The sequence below is a fragment of the Ambystoma mexicanum genome, chromosome 5q (assembly GCF_040938575.1).
Source record: "Ambystoma mexicanum isolate Mex_15411 chromosome 5q, UKY_AmexF1_1, whole genome shotgun sequence".
Taxonomy (NCBI): Eukaryota; Metazoa; Chordata; class Amphibia; order Caudata; family Ambystomatidae; genus Ambystoma; species Ambystoma mexicanum.
In genome coordinates, this window is record NC_090933.1 from 339,604,188 (window position 1) to 339,620,321 (window position 16,134).

General features: G+C 46.8%; 1 protein-coding gene across 7 annotated transcripts in view; it reads left to right on the top strand.

Annotated features, from left to right (window-relative positions):
• FAM210A (family with sequence similarity 210 member A) overlaps nucleotides 1-13,554 on the top strand; it is a 462,026-nt gene extending 448,472 nt beyond the window's left edge. For all 7 annotated transcript variants that reach the window (XM_069620813.1, XM_069620812.1, XM_069620811.1 and 4 more), the window contains one exon: nucleotides 12,842-13,554. In XM_069620813.1, the coding sequence (XP_069476914.1) occupies nucleotides 12,842-13,111 (270 nt within the window). In that variant the 3' untranslated portion in view covers nucleotides 13,112-13,554. The remainder of the gene's footprint in view (nucleotides 1-12,841) is intronic.
• The last annotated feature ends 2,580 nt before the right edge of the window (nucleotides 13,555-16,134 follow it).

A 16,134-nucleotide genomic window follows, 5' to 3' on the forward strand; every position in this document is an offset into this window, starting at 1 on the left:
TGAGAGAAAAGACTATTGCAACAGTTGTGTGTAACAGTGATACTTATTATAAGTGCTATTCTCCAGCATGGGGTCTGGCATGATATGATATGGCATTTATAACGTGCCTATACAAAAGTGTTTGAAGGCGCGATGAGGCAAGGGAGGGGAACAAAGGGAGGACGGACAGCGATTCTACTAGGCCAGGTGTCATTGAGATCGTGGTACATGGCAAGATGATAACAATAAGTAAGTAGCGGCCAGCATGTGGCGAGTGCAGGGGTAAGTGCAGACACCAGGTGTCAAGGATTCACATGTTCATGAATATTCCCATTCAGGCTGGTAATCCTTGTTAAAAGAAACGTTTCACTTTCACTTTAAAACTGTATTTCTCCTCTAAACCAATCCCTGTCCTCTGTGTCATACTGCCCCATCAAATGACAGTCCTCTCCCTAAGCCGCGCCTCTGGCAGCCATCTTCAGATGTTTACAGCACACTTCAGTGTTTGGAGTCCTTCAGTTTCTCTCTGAGCTATTTGTATGTTTTTTCGAGTTTTTTGACGAGAAAAGTTCAATTTTCGTTCCAAAGAGCCTGTGTGCTCTTTTACTCATCTGCCAGCAATGGTGATCTGTTGGTGAAGTTCCACGCCCCTCAAGAGCGAAGATTCATCGAAGTTTCTAGAAGGCCATGTTGGAACTACTTTGCGCCCTAAAACCATGATTGGGGAGGAGGGAAGGACTGTCATGAATCAATAGTACTTAGGTGTAACACCAAGTAAAGGATACAGGTTGATTTACCACCTTAAAGGATACAGGTTGATTACCACCTTAAAGGATACAGAGGGAGGACCGTCTCTGGTATGTGATGATATGTTTGAAGACACGAGATGAGTCAGGTCGATTCAGACCTTCCAACTGATGTCAGTCTATGACCGTCAAACTACAGCCAGAGAGAGCAATCAATGGAAAGGGTGTGGAAAGTAACAATATGTCGCCAAACTGTAACAATAAACACTTTAATTACTCATTGAATGCTTTTGGTTTTGAATATCAATCTATTACATAACACACTAACCTGTTGGCATAAGTGTTCTCATAAAGTCCTTCATAGAATCACCAGGTGTTTCCAAAAATAACAAACAAATGACAGGAAAAGGGAAGTTATTATGGAAACTAATCCCGGACGGCACGAGGGCCACACTAGTGTCGGGTTGGTGCACTCTGGATAGCGTCCATTAATGTCTTGTGCACGTATTCCAGGTGCTTGATAGTGTAAAGTAACCTGATGAATGTCTTTGAAAAACGGTGTCCAATGCCCTTATAGAAGTTAGAGTTCAAAAGTGAGGATAGTCCAAGGAGGTCTCTGAATAGGAGGACGAGCAAAGATGAACAAAACTTCCCACTGGTAAAGCTACACAGGTAAGTACAGCAGGGTTAGGAAATGAGCAGTCATCTGTTATGTTATGTTATATATATTTGTAAAGCGCGCAGTTGCCCAGAGGCGGCATGGCGCTGGTAGGCAAGCTGCGAGCTCAACAAGGACAGACGCGTTAGAACAGGGTGGTCTTCAGGGCTTTCCGGAAAGCCAGATGATTAGCCGAGGATTTAAGTGATAGTGGCAGAGTATTCCAGAGCTTGCTGCGGTAATAGAGAAGGCTCTGCCGCCATGTCTTTCCCGATTGAACCTGGGGACCTTAAGAAGGTTGGTTGTAGAGGAGCGAAGGTCACGATCCGGGATATATCGGGAAAATTTAGCTTGAAGGAATTCCGCTCCTAAGCCATGAAATGCCCGGTGGACAATGCATAATGACTTAAACTTAACACGATGTGCCACCGGGAGCCAGTGGAGATGGCGAAGTACTGGTGAGATGTGGGCGCCATAGGGGGACCCAGTGGCCAGTCTGGCTGCCAGATTTTGCATACGTTGGAGGCGTTGTAGCAAACCCGTCGGTTGAGATAAGTACAAGGAATTACAATAATCCAGCCGTGAGAAAACCAGTGCCGCCACCACTGGGGGACGCATGGTTTCTGGAATCATAGGTAGCACCCTCTTTAGAACCCTGATCTGGTGGTGTGCGGACTGACAGACAGCCGAAACCTGATTTGACATAGAAAGGGATGCAGAGAGGATAACCCCCAGATTCTTTACCTTGTTTACAGGACAGGGTAGAGGACCCAACGATGTGGGCCAGAAAGCGGTGGTCCATAAAGACGGATTAGGAGGGGAGCCAACAAGCATTACTTCTGTTTTATCACCATTCAGTTTGAGCCAATTTTGGTCCATCCAAATACCGACTGACTTGAGGCAATCATGAAGACGAGCTGCGACCACAGATTGATCCTGATCATCCGCATAGGAATAACAATTAAGTCCGTAAGAGCGGATAAGGCAGACCAGTGCCCAGATATAAATGTTGAACAGGATCGGAGAGAGAGAAGATCCCTGGGGAACACCACAGGTGAGTGCACAAGGGGCAGAAAGAAAGGGAGGCATGGCGAGGGTCTGAGTGCGGTCAGAAAGAAAGGAAGTGAACCAGGTGAGAACAGAACCGGAGATCCCAATCTGTGCAAGACGTGATAGAAGGATGGAATGGTCCACCGTGTCGAATGCGGCAGATAGATCCAGCAGGATTAGGGCCCCTACTCCGCCCGCATCAACCAGTCTGGACATATCATCTTGTACGGAGACAAGTACACTTTCCGTCCCTCTACCAGGTCTGAAGCCAGCCTGTGCATGGTCAAAAATATTGGAAGATTCCAAGAAGGAACACAGAAGGGGTGAAACCAGAGATTCCAAGAGTTTAGCCAAGAATGGGAGAAGAGAGATCGGGCGGAAGTTGGCAGGGACGGTGGGATCAAGAGAAGGCTTCTTGAGGAGGGGAATAACCCTGGCAGATTTCAGTTCTGGGGGGACCAGTCCCGTTTGGCAGGAGTTGTTAATGGCTGCAGTAATTTCAGCCAGAATGTCTGGGGCGATCGTTTTCATAATGATAGCAGGGATGGCGTCCTCAGGGGAAGAGGATTTAATCTTTGATATGGCTGCCATGACTTCTTCCTCACTAAACAGAGGGAAGGTCGACCAGCTAGGAGACAAATCGGTAGGGGGGGGGGCACAAAGTCCATGGTGTCAGGGGGCAGTGTTGTCAGAGATTTAGCAATGTTAGATCTAATCACATCAATTTTGGTGGTGAAAAAGGAAGCAAGGTCATTGCATAGTTTTTGAGATGGCTTAACCATAGAGGTCAGCGACTCTGAGGAAGCAAGGGAGTGAACAATAGAAAGTTTTTGGTTTAAGTAAAGCATTTTCAATTTTCTGGGCAAAAAATGTTGTTTTGGCTAGTTTAACGCTGGCTAAGTAGGTGGAGAGGTTGATCTTGTACAGGTCTCTAAGCGCTGGATCGTAGGTACTCCGCCATTTGCATTCGGCTTGTCTGAGTTGGAGGTGAGCATTTTTTAATAGATCAGTAAACCAGGGTTGAGACGGTAGTCTGCGGCCTTGAGTAAGTTTCAGTGGAGCATGAAGATTGGCAGCAGCCGTCAGTGTCTGAGAAAGTGCGGCAAGTGAGAGGGGTTGCAGGGAGATACAATTGGAAGCTATTAGGGCACTAAGTGCTTTAGGATCGACCGAGCGCCAGGAGCGGAGAGGCTGTGGAGCATAGCGAAGAAACCGCTATGAAAATGAGCTGTTCGGTAGTAGAAGGCTAGTCTGCCGTGCTGATAGGATGCCAGCGTGGCGAAAAGGGAAGGAAACAAAATCGGCATGGAAATGACAGAAAGAAGCTCCGTTCGGAATGGAGCAGCTGTGATCCACATACCGCTTAGATGATGAAGGCGGCAGTTAGGATCTTGAATTCAGGTGCCTACATAGCGGGGATAGAAAAACAAGCTTCCGGAACGCCGAGGAGTTCAACAATCAGAAGCAGAGAGCGGAGACTTGCGTTCTGCTAAATATATGTCCACAGGTCATGTGATCAGTCACGTATCACCTGACGTTAGCGGCTTGCTTGCTATAGATGCCGCTTCCCGGGTAATGTATCAAATAGCCTCCATCTTGTGTAAAATGGTCTAGCTGGTCTGTGGGCAGCCTGCGGTAGCGCATTCTTGGAACGAGGAGTATCCTGCAGAGATTAATGGAGGGGTACCCAACAGGCATGACAAGGGCCCTCTTCAGGTCCTGCACCAAATGCAAGCTACAGAATGTTTGTAGAAGACAAGCATCTGCAATGCCTATACTGCCTACACCCAGACCCCAAGAAGGTGGCGTGCGAGATATGCCTTGGTTTCTCGAAGAAGACCACGAAAGACAGGCATAGTTGACTGGCGGCATGGCTTAACTTCAACAAGGCCTCTGCCCCGTGCTCCAAGCAGGGTCATGCCTCATCCAGGACCGACCGGTCTGAGGAGCGGTCTACCCCTGGAAAGAGGTCTAAGTCCTTTTGAGGTTGCCCCATCTGTGAGGTCCAAAATAAGGCCAAGAGCTGCACGTCCTTGTCCACCGGGTTCGCCGCTGCCGCGGGTTCCAGGTTGGATAGGCCACGATCACCATTGCCTTCCATCTCCATTGCCAGCCTACCATCAAGCCCCTCTTCAAAGAGGTAGTCCTCTACCCGGGCTAAGCTATGGGAGAAATCTGATCAGCCCAGGGCTGAAGAGAAGGCCAGGCAGCCCAAGTAGGCTCAACCGGCACTGACGGTCATCATTGGCTACTTCGTCATCATCTACTACAGCTATGGCAGCTCAATGGATATTTCATCCACGGTCGATGACCAAGAGTGCGTTCATACGGTCCTTGAGGGTGACTACGGTCGCGCCGGGGCCTAGCGCCCCTTCGTTACCTCCTCAACCAAGGGACATTTCCGTGGACATTTTGTCGACTCTCCACACCTTGGTGTCGGAGATTCAGCAGAGGTTGGCACTTGCACCCAGAGTGCCTCAGGCTCCGGATCTGTCTCCACCTAAAAAGAGGGAGCACCATCAGACACCCTCACATCAACCTCCTCCACCACGTCATGTCCCAACTCATCCAGCGGACACAGAGACTGGTACTGGGACGGATACGGCCACGAGTACAGATGTAGATGTGGACATCTTCTCGGCGGCCAATGAATCGCTGCATTTGGATGCCCCTGATAGTCTCCCCACCGCATGAGGTGGGATCATTCCATTCCATGATCGGCCCGGCCTCTGAGCTATTCCAGCTGGTGCCCGTGGAAACCAAGAAGGAGGGCTTCTTGTATGGAGAGGCCAAGAGGAAGACTATCATGGCAGTACCTTTTCTGGATGACATTTGGGAGAAGGGCCTAGCCCTCATGAAGAAACCATGCACGGCTACAGCCAAGCGAGACAGCCTGAAGAATAAGTACCGGGTGACAGACTCTTCACCGAATTGCTGAGGTCGCAACCATCACGGACTCGGTAGTGTCGGCTGCCGCGAGGAAACGTACTGCCAACCCGCCCTCATCTTTGTCAGTTCTTCCAGACAGCGAGGGAAAGAGGATGGACACCATGGAGATGAAAGTGATTTACACCGTGGGGGTCCACAATCGAGGCCAACGCCCTGGTACAAGTTGGGACCGATCCTGGTGTTCCTCCCCAACGACAAGATGATGGAAGCCCTTGCCCTCTTTCTGGAAGGGGAAGTGGCATCAGACCACGCCATCACTTTGGTAGAGGACGTCGCCGACGCAGGTTTCCAGCAGATGGGAAACGGTGTCTGCCTTCGGCAGGGATGGATGAAGGCCACTAACTTCCATCAGGATGTCCAAAAGTGCTGTACATGCCCTTCGACTGCAAAAATATGTTTGAGGTTGTTGTTGACCCGCCAGGCCATCAAAACAAATACATAGATGCCACGTTCCCTTGGTAATCTACAGCAGCACTGCTCGTCTTTTTTCTTCTCTACAGGAAAATCGAGCAAGTCGTCAAAGGGTTTCTCCACGTTTTACAGGCAGGCTCCCGATCCTCAACGCAGGAAGCCTACAGGGCAGCTCCCAAGCAAGCCTGAACCGGCCAAGACGTCAGCCCCCCACTCGTGCACCCCAGTGGGAGGCTGGCTGATGAGGTTTGTCAGCGAGTGAAAGAAGATCACCATGGACAGATGGGTACTGGACGCTCTCGCCCAGGGGCACCCCTTGGAGTTCCAACGAAGGTTTCCTCATATTCTGCTGGCTCCCCATTAGGAGTAGCACATCCCTCAGCTCCTGAAATCCAAAAGGGGCTATAGAGCTAGTTCCAAGATGGCTCTGGGGCTGCAGAGTCTATTCCAGATACTTCCTAGTCAGAAAGAAGAGAAGGGGCTGGAGACCCATCCTGGACATGCGCCGTCTGAAGAAATACTTACAATCCCAAAAATTCAGGATGGTCACATTGCAGCACGTACTCGGCCAACTGGAAAGAGGGGATTTCTTAACGTCTTTGGATCTGGAAGATGCCCATTTCCACACCGTCATTCACAAGAAACATTGAAAATGTCTGTTTCATGGTGCAGAGCCAGCACTACTATTCGGCTTGAAGTCTGCCCCAAGAGTGTTTCAAAATGTCTGGCACCGATGGCAGCCCATCTATGTCTACAGGGCATACACGTATTCCCATAACTGGACGATTGGCTGATACGCACCTGCTTTCGGTAGCTGGCCGACAAACACACGAAGGTGACAGACTGATGACGGATCTGGGATTGTACGTCAACTAGCCTAAGTCCTGCTTAATGCCATCGTAGAACTCGCTGTTCCTCTGCGCCAGACTCAACACGGTGGCTTGTGTGGCGTCGCCCTTGGAGGAGAGACTAGCAGTTATTCAAGGAATGGTGCAGCAGCTGTCGGTTGAAGACTGCTACAGTGTGGCCATCAAGTTGTTACTGGGCATGATGCTGTCCTGCATTTACCTCTTCCATCTCTGCAGGTTGCAGATGTGACCCCTAGTGGAATTCTTGGATACAGGTGCCTGGAAGTTTCCCGGACAAGTTCCCTCTCCACAATGAGTTCTGGCAGGAGATAGAGTGGTGGAGGCATCCAAGCCAACATTGCCCAAGGCACAGGATTTCAACCCCCCCCCCCATACCAGGAGACGATCACCACAGACACCTCCTTGGAAGGTTGGGGGGCGCACACCGGATGTCTACACGCCAGTAGCCTGTGGCTTCTGGAGGAGAAGGATCTGCACATCAAAATCCTGGAGCTACGGGCAGTGTTCTGGGCTCGCAAGTCTTTCCTACCATCTCTGAATGGCAAGGTGGTGAGGATCTTCATGGACAACACCACCACCATGTTCTACATCAGGAAGCAGGGGGACACTCGTTCCCCGGCTCTCTCCAAGGAATCTCAGGACTTCTGACATTCGGCCATCGGACAGGGGACATTCCTTGTCCCTCTCCACCTGTCAGGAGTCAAGAACACCATCACAGACTTCCTCAGCAGGGAACTGTGCTCTTACCACGAGTGGGAAATTAGTCAGGATCAGATGGACCGCCTGTTTGTCCAATGGGGCAGACCCCAGATCGATCTGTGTGTCACGGCAGCAAACTCCAAATATCAGATGTTTGCCAGTAGATTTCACCAGCGAGGAGCTTGTGGGACGCCTTCTCCTTCCTGTGGGAAGGTCTGTTTCTGTACACGTTCCTGCCATTCCCTCGCCTGCTACGTGTCATCAACACACTCAGACAGTGTCAATGCAAGATGAGACTGATTGCCCCGGTGTAGCCGAGGCAGATTTGGTATCCGGATCTTCTCAGCCTATCAGCATCGCCTCCAGTCAAAATGCCGGTGATTCCGGATCTGCTGACCAGAGAGGGAGGCGCAATGCTTCATCACGACCCAGGATCGCTGAACCTGAGGGCATGGCTCCTGCAGCCTTGGGGTTTGGAGGTTATGAGTTTCCAGCGGACTGCAGGGAGGTCCTTGCCATGGCCAGGGCATTGTCAACTCTGAAGTGCTACGGCCATAAGTGGAAGCATTTTGCTACATGGTGCTAGTGGCAGAAGATTACCCCTCTGAGGGTCACGGCGCCACATATACTTCCATATTTGCTGTCCTTAGCCAAAGTTTGGCTGGCTCTCGAAATCGATCAATGTACATCTGGCGGCCATCTCACGCTACACCAGATCCCCGGGAAGATCCTTGCTGTGGTCCCACAGACTCGTCAAGGAGTTTCTCAAGGGACTCTTTCGATCTTTCCCTCCATTTGGAGGTTCCTGCCCCAGCGTGGGAACTCAACGTGGTTCTGATGAGGCTCATGGGGCCTCCTTTCGAGTCTATGCATCACGGCCACTTAGGTTTCTCTTGTGGAAGACGGCATTCCTTGTGGCCATCACTTCTGCCAGACGCGTGGGTGAGATCCAGGCCCTATCAGGCAAGCAACCGTATTCGACTTTCCACAATTCAAGGGTGCTACTGCGTACATACCCCTCTTTCATGCCGAAGGTTGAGCCAGAATTCCACCTCAACGACCCTTTGGTGTTACCCGTTTTCTTCCCGAAACCTCCATCGCCGGCGAAGAGGGCCTTGCACTCGCTGGACGTTGCTCATTCCCTGAAGTTCTACATGACCGGCATGAAGAATTTTCGGAAGACTTCTCCATTGTTTATGAACTTCGGTCACATGAACCATGAGAAGGCCTTATCCAAGGCTTCCATTTCAAGGTGGCTCTCCAGATGCATCATGCACAGTCATCAGCTGGTGAACCGGCCTCAGCCGGGCCGTCCAAAAACCCATTCCACCAGAGAGTTTGCTGCCACGACGGCGTTCCTTTCTGGTGTGCCCCTGCTTGACATCTGCAAGGCTGCAATATGGAGGTCTACGCATACCTTCACGAAGTTCTACTGCGTCAACAGGGATTCCAGGGACAAGTGCAGAGTCAGCCAGGCAGTGCTATGCAACCTGTTTGTTTGAGGTGAGCCTGTTCCAGGGGTAAGTGTTAATTGCTTCTGTTGAGCCTTGCCACCTCCCGTGGTTGTGTAATGTTGTACTGCTGTGTATTTGTTATTCATGAGCATGTGAATCCATGCCTGACCCCATGCTTGAGAAGGTTTAAGTGATTTACCCGGAACTATTGTTCTCCAGCATGGGTCTGGTATGGATTCATATGCAAACCCTCCCTCCAGCCCCTCTGCAGCTCCTCTTGGTCATACTGCCACTTTACATGCTTACCAAATCTGAAGATGGCTGCCAGAGGCAGGGAGAGGACTGTCATTGGATGGGGGCAGTAGACCCAGAGGACAGTGATTGGTTTAGAGGAGAAATGCAGTTTAAACGTGAAAGTGAAACTGTTTTTTCTTTTACCAAAGATTTATTGCCTGACTGGGAATATTCATGAGTATGTGAATCCATGCTAGAGAACAACAGTTACAGGTAAGTAGCTTAAACCTTACTGACCTTTATTGATGTCACTCTGTGTGCTCGAACTGTGTAGCGTAGAAAGAAATTACTCACCTGCATTATTGATTCTTTTCTTTAAATCCATATTCCATTGATTCTAATTGCTAGTTGCTGCCTCTTTAGGTTGATCTGCCTTGTGTGTATATATAAATAAATATTTTAATATAACTCCAAGTGTGTAAGTGTTTACTTGGATCCTTGTGTTTACTGATTTCAGTGTACTGCTCTACAGCTTACGTTATCCCTCCTAAAATAAGCATGGCTGCTCAGCTACTGAGTTCGGTCTATTAAGAGTTGGGTCCGTAATACCAAGAGATAAGTCTTGTGAAGTCCCACACCAGTTGGACTTTAGAAAAAACATACCCAACATGTGCCTTTGGCCATTCATTCCACATTTGTGAGAGAATAATCCAATTTTGTTGCGGTCGCTAAATTCCCTCACTTAAATCTCCAAGTGAGTTTGGGAAGTTTTATCTTTTCCATCTGCAAACTCTGCAGTTGCGTTTTTAAACACAGAGCTTTTATGATGTTTTTTCGAACCATGGTTGGGGTTTGCTTTCACATTACAATGCTATTTGAGATATGGTGGTATGCTTTTGAAGGCTTTGGTGTATGAAAATGGGCTAATCCTTGCACCGATTGGGGCGTTTGCGAGCCTTATCTTAAGGTAATCCCGCTCACCTTGCGGCGTGTCCTTCGCGCCGGTCCCTAGCATTCTTCCGTATTTCAGATTTTTTTCTTCAGGTCGCTATGGAAAGGGAGAAGGGGCATGTAGTCCCTTCTCCCTTTCCATGGTGGCCATTTTTGTTTACCTTTTTTTTCCCATTTGCTTTAATGGCCAGCGGTAATGCACACGCCCCACACCCCTCGGCTTATGTTGCCCAAATATTGCTTTTTGGTGGGGATGGAAAGCCTATGGGATCCCACTCCTTCCTCCCACACAGAGGCATATTGCGTGCTCGAGGAACTAATCCAGTCCATCCCTAGTGGTTCGGTCCCTCTGTATAATCCGGTAAGATAGCTGAGCGAGTTGAGCGCTTGCTGCTGCGATCTGAGCGTGATCTGCAGGTCGCAGGTTCGAATCCCGGTAAGGCCAACTCAGCCTTTCTTCCTTCCGAAGTCGATAAATGAGCACCAATTTCACTTGGGTGATATTTTATGTAATATGTGCTCTGTAAAGCGCTTTGGATAAAGGCGCTATATAAATAACACATTATCATTATTAACATCATTGTATATTAAGAATAAGAGTTCATTCAACTCTGAAACAATAGATGGAAATAAGAACATTATTTGGTTGGTGTATGTTGAAAATGAATCATTTGGTTAGCTTTGTTAAATCTTACCATATCCACACTAGCCCATGTCATAGTTCCGGTCCCTTGGAATGGTATGAATTGCCAAAAGGTCATCCAGACGGCTAGTGCAATCATGAGTGAAGGTGAGAATACCAGCGTCCTTTGCTTTAATAGGATGGCTTTCGTCTCTGACAATGACCAATGAGAAAGAACCCTCTGTTGCAAACTTGGCAACGTTTAAGTCATTAACTTGAACTGAGCAGAATTCAAAAACCTGTTCAGTGCAAGTTAAATTTCATTTGATTGCTTAATGGCCAGTTTCTTTCTTGTTTTTTTAAATCTACAAAAGGCTAACAGACATTTCTGAATACAGATCTCTTCTAATATTGAATGACAAGTGTATGTTTAACTGAAAGGATTCTTAAACATTGCTTTGCAATTGCGAGACATTAGAAGTATTTCCTTTTAATAAGAAACGTTAGCTGGTGGACACAGTACCGTATTTAATATTTAGAAAGCTATGATTTCATAAAGTTATCTGCATTCCTCAAACTCAGTACTTCTATTGAACAGAACATGTGTCAGAGATTCGCTCAGGAGCGAGACAGCGTTTTTCAGGTTTCTCAACACTGCACATGCTTTTGGAGCCTATCGAAGTACTCTTGATTGTCAAAAAGGTACTTTGATAGGATCAGTACACCACATTTAATATAACTGAGCTTTAAAGGCCATGGCTTGTCAAAAAAGGGCCGGGTGCTGCCCTCCTATAGAAGCTCCTAGTAGATCACTGTTTACTAGCCTTGAAAAGGTTAATTACAAACTCCTCTACTGTATTTCTTCTCCAACATGTCTACTTTCCTTGCTTCTTTCTTTTTGCCTTTCTTCCTAGTCTCCTCTTTTCTCCTTGCTTTCCAGTCTCTGAAGGTGAATAGTGAACCTGCTTCCTGTATGTGTGTGTTAACAATAGCTGGGAAGCAGATGATTAATAAACGTATGGATCACCTGACCCAACTCAAATTTGGGTGTTGACTTGCTGCTATAGAAGAAAGCGCTTCCAAAATTGTATCTGCTTCAAAGTTATTTTTAAGTCTTTTGGCTTTTGTGGGACCTCGCCTTGAAAATAAGGTTTAATGTGTACACCCGCTCTCACGGGTGGAAATAGGCGGCATGCACTTCACATTTTTATCTTTTTATTCACCAAATTACACAGTGGTCCGGTGTTTGGTACGGAAAGGCTCATTTATGTGTGACAAAGTAGAGGGAAGGAACCAATTGGCTCATCAATCAAAATAAAGAGGTGGGGTAAACTATCGTATGTATCAATGACTTGCCCTCCAAAGGGAAGTCAGCTGCTTAGTTTCCAACCCGATACTGAGCAGCTGTTTTAGTGTCCTTAATGGACATACTATTTGTTTACTAAAATATCCTATATCACATGCACATCAATACCCTATAACTGAGTGATTTTCATTTTATTTCGATGTCCCTACATAATTCCTGTCTTAAGATAATTCGTTGAATGGCTGTGGGAAATGAAAATCATGTTAAAATGCAGTCAAAATATTTAACCCGGCATGCATTCTATAATGTCTAGAGAAGTAACCAAATGGTAATCTCAAGCTCTTCTGTTTTGATCGAATGTTAATCCTAGAGTAGCTTGATCTTGATACAACAAAACAGAAACAAGACATAGTGGCATCTCCCAAAAGCAGCTTTTTGGACAGTTTAGGAGGGAGGCATTTTTTAAGCACTGCATCATATTAAGATATAATTTTACAGTCTGAGGGTTGATTTATTACTAGACATTTTAGGGGTCATCTTTGTTCCTCATACTTGTCGGTCCATAGTCTAGAATGCGTATTAGACTTTTAGTAAAGGACCTGTTGCAATTCAGTTGGCGTTTTAAATGAACTGTTTGTTTATTTTCGTGTTTGATTTGGCATAGGTTGCCAACAATTCCTAAATGGGTTTTCAAATGTAAGATGAAAACTGTCAGATGAGAAAATGGAGCGATTGAGGGCAATGGTAAAAATTGATTAATGTATCGGAGGAAGATTTTTTATGTTTTATGAGAATTGCCATCTTATGTATTATACCCTTTTTCCTTAATTACTTGACATTGTTTCATGTGCATTCTCATTTTGGTGATGTTTAAGTTACTTAACAAACTAATACATTTTATATTTGTTTAAAGATTTCAACTCCTGCCAGGTATACAGTCACTCTTGGGGGAACATCCATCAGTGTGAAGTACCTTCGGAAGTATGGTTACATGTCCACACCGCCTCCAGTCACAGTCAAAGGATACATTCATAACAGAATGGAGGAAACTAGAGAACTCTTTACAGAGAAAATAGAAGAAACAAGAGACATTATCAGTGGGAAAATGGAAGAAACCAAGGATCGAATAACAGAAAAAATACAGGAAACCAAAGACTCTTTTATGAAAAAAAAGGAAGAGTAATTATCCCGATCTCCAACACAGTGAAGCACTTGAGGTGTGATTGAATTGTCATTCGCAATTGCTATAACCCGGTTTGCGCTCCCTTTGTGTGCCAGCACACACTCATGCTGAACTGGAGCATTAAAGAACTTTTCTGTATGTTGGTATTATTCAATTTCTGTACTGTACGTCTTGACAAATGTGCACGCTACTGGTGAACAGACCAATGGCATTATAAATTCACATTGAAATAATGATTACCCATGCAAAATAAAATGCATACAACCAGATTCATATTGTTAGTTGCATCCTCTTTACAACTTACTTCCCTCCTAAACCAAGCACTGCTCATGCTAACAACATTCATGTGTGTATTTGCGTGACTCTCCCTCTAACACACACATATATTTGTATATAAATAAGACCTGTTTATTCTTTCAAATAATAAACTGCAACTGAATTAAGCCCGATCTCTTGCAATTGTTTCATTTAAGGATCAATATACAGCGAAAGATTGTGTTTATGAGGAGGCTAATCTGAACATAAAGCACTGTTGTCTATCACAAATCTTGATATTTGTTTTTAATATAGCAATGTCTTCTTCTCCAATATCCACAATTCAAAGAGGCAGATGAATACTGGCCAATGCATTTCTGAACAAACGGTCATTCATCGGGGAAATAATGTACAAATAAGAATTGTGATGGCGATCCCTTTAAAAAAATGTAAAAAATGCAGATGAATGAATTATGGCCTTTGAATAATTTGTAATTTTTAAAACTTCACAAAGCTTTATGCTCAAAACTTGTCTGAGATGTATGTAGTATTTCCTACTGGAGTACATCTGGTACTGAGGAATATCGCCTTAGTCCTTTCCTTACTATTCTATCCATAGAATTCAGCTAGTCGGGCCGTTATGGGGCACGTATTGCCATGTCCAGCTGGGTGAATAATGGTCACTCAGTTATCCAATACCTGGCATCTCTCATAATTAATGCTCAATGACGATCAGAACGTTTAGGTAGCCCAAATCCCCCAGTCCTTGAATGTTTTCCTCATTAGCCACTTGTGGAGCTGCAGTTACTTCACTTTGCATCAAATAAAGTTCCTAAAATATGTACCCTATCACCATCCAACTTGCATAACAGCTACAAACTTAAAGCTTGCAACCATAACTAAAAGAAATTCAAAAAAACGTTACACGACCTAGCCCAATTGATGGAAAACACCAAACCAGACATCCAACAGCTGAATCCACTGAATCGCCAGATATTTTTGTGGAAAATCTTAAAACCTGGATAGAAAACACCCTAGGCTACTGATGCCCTTAACACCTTTCAATTCACCCCATAAAAAATGAGCAGCAACATTGTTCACACCAGAACTGAGAGCATTCAAGAAAACAAACCAATAATTAGAAAAAGCATAGAGAAAACATTACAACCAAAAGGACAAAATTAAGTACCAACAGATCTGCTTTTATAAAACAGCTGTACTGCAATCCAAGAAATCCCACTATGCCTAAAGAATACAATCTGCAAAAAACAGACAAAGAAAGGAACAAAATCATCAATGAAATGAAATTTAAAAAAAAACCTCATGCAGTATTATGCCCATATCATCCCAAAAGCTATGCAACAATATTGCAGTCCATCTTAGAAGCAAAATAAAGAAAAGTCAACAGATCATTGATGCAACGGACAGAACCAACTACCTTCCAGATATAGGCAACCTGGTACCCCCAAAAGAACTAACAGGGGAATTCATAGAATTCGGCGCACAGTTGGCGCACGCGGCTGGCACACAGTGTGCGCGCGCGGCAGTCTGCGCCAGCCGCGTGTGCCAAAACCCATTTCAGCGCACAGCATATTCATGGATTTCGACATCCATAAGCAGCCGTGGCGCAGCGACCCTGCAGCAGTGCCAGTTACGCCCCCAACCCCACCCTGTGCGCCATGACCAGCGCACAAATCCAGTACATGGCGCAAAGGCCAGTGGACCAGTATACAGCCCCCAACCACGAAAATGCATGTAAAACTCCCCAACACCCCTCTGAATACACGAACCCCGCTCGCGCCAGGTAAATAGTGTAGAAAAATCACCCCCCTGTGGCGTATATTTTGGGGGTGCGCGTGAAGTATCACACGCGATAGGCCTTGTGCGAGCGGGGTACGTGTATTCTGGGGTGCGCAGGGAGTTTTACATGAGTTTTTCACTGCCGCGGGAGGGGTACGTGTATTCTGGGGGTGCGCAGTACGTTTTACACGCGATAGGCCTAGTGCGAGCGGGGTACGTGTATTCTGAGGGGTGCGCGGGGAGTTTCACATGCCTTTTCGCTGCCGCGGGAGGGGTACATGTATTCTAAGGGTTCACAGTACGTATCACACGCGATAGTCCTTGTGCGAGCGGGGTACGTGTATTCTGAGGGGTGCGTGAGGAGTTTCACATGCGTTTTCGCTGCCGCGGGAGGGGTACGTGTATTATGGGGGTGCGCAGTACGTTTTACACATGATAGGCCTTGTGCGAGCAGGGTACGTGTATTCTGGGGGTGCGTGGGACGTTTTACACGCGATAGGCCTTGTGCGAGCGGGGTACGTGCATTCTGAAGGATGCGCATGGAGTTTTGCACGTGTTTTCGCTGCCGCGGGGGGGTGCGTGGGACGTTTTACACACGGTAGGCCTAGTGCGAGCGGGATACGTGTATTCTGGGGGTGCGTGGGGAGTTTTACACGCGTTTTCGCTGCCGTGGGAGGGGTACGTTTATTCCTGGGGTGCCCCAACGCAAATTGGCAGTGTGGGTGCTCGGTACGTATCACACGCGATAGGCCTAGTGTGAGCGGGGTACGTGTATTTCAGGGGTGCGTGTGAAGTATTGCACCCCATAGGCCTAGTGTGAGCGGGATACGTGTATTCTGGGGGTGCGCGGGACGTGTTACACATGATAGGCCTAGTGCGAGCGGGGTACATATATTCTGAGGGGTGCGCAGGGAGTTTTACACGCGTTTTCGCTGCCCCGGGAGGGGTACGTTTATTCCTGGGGTGCC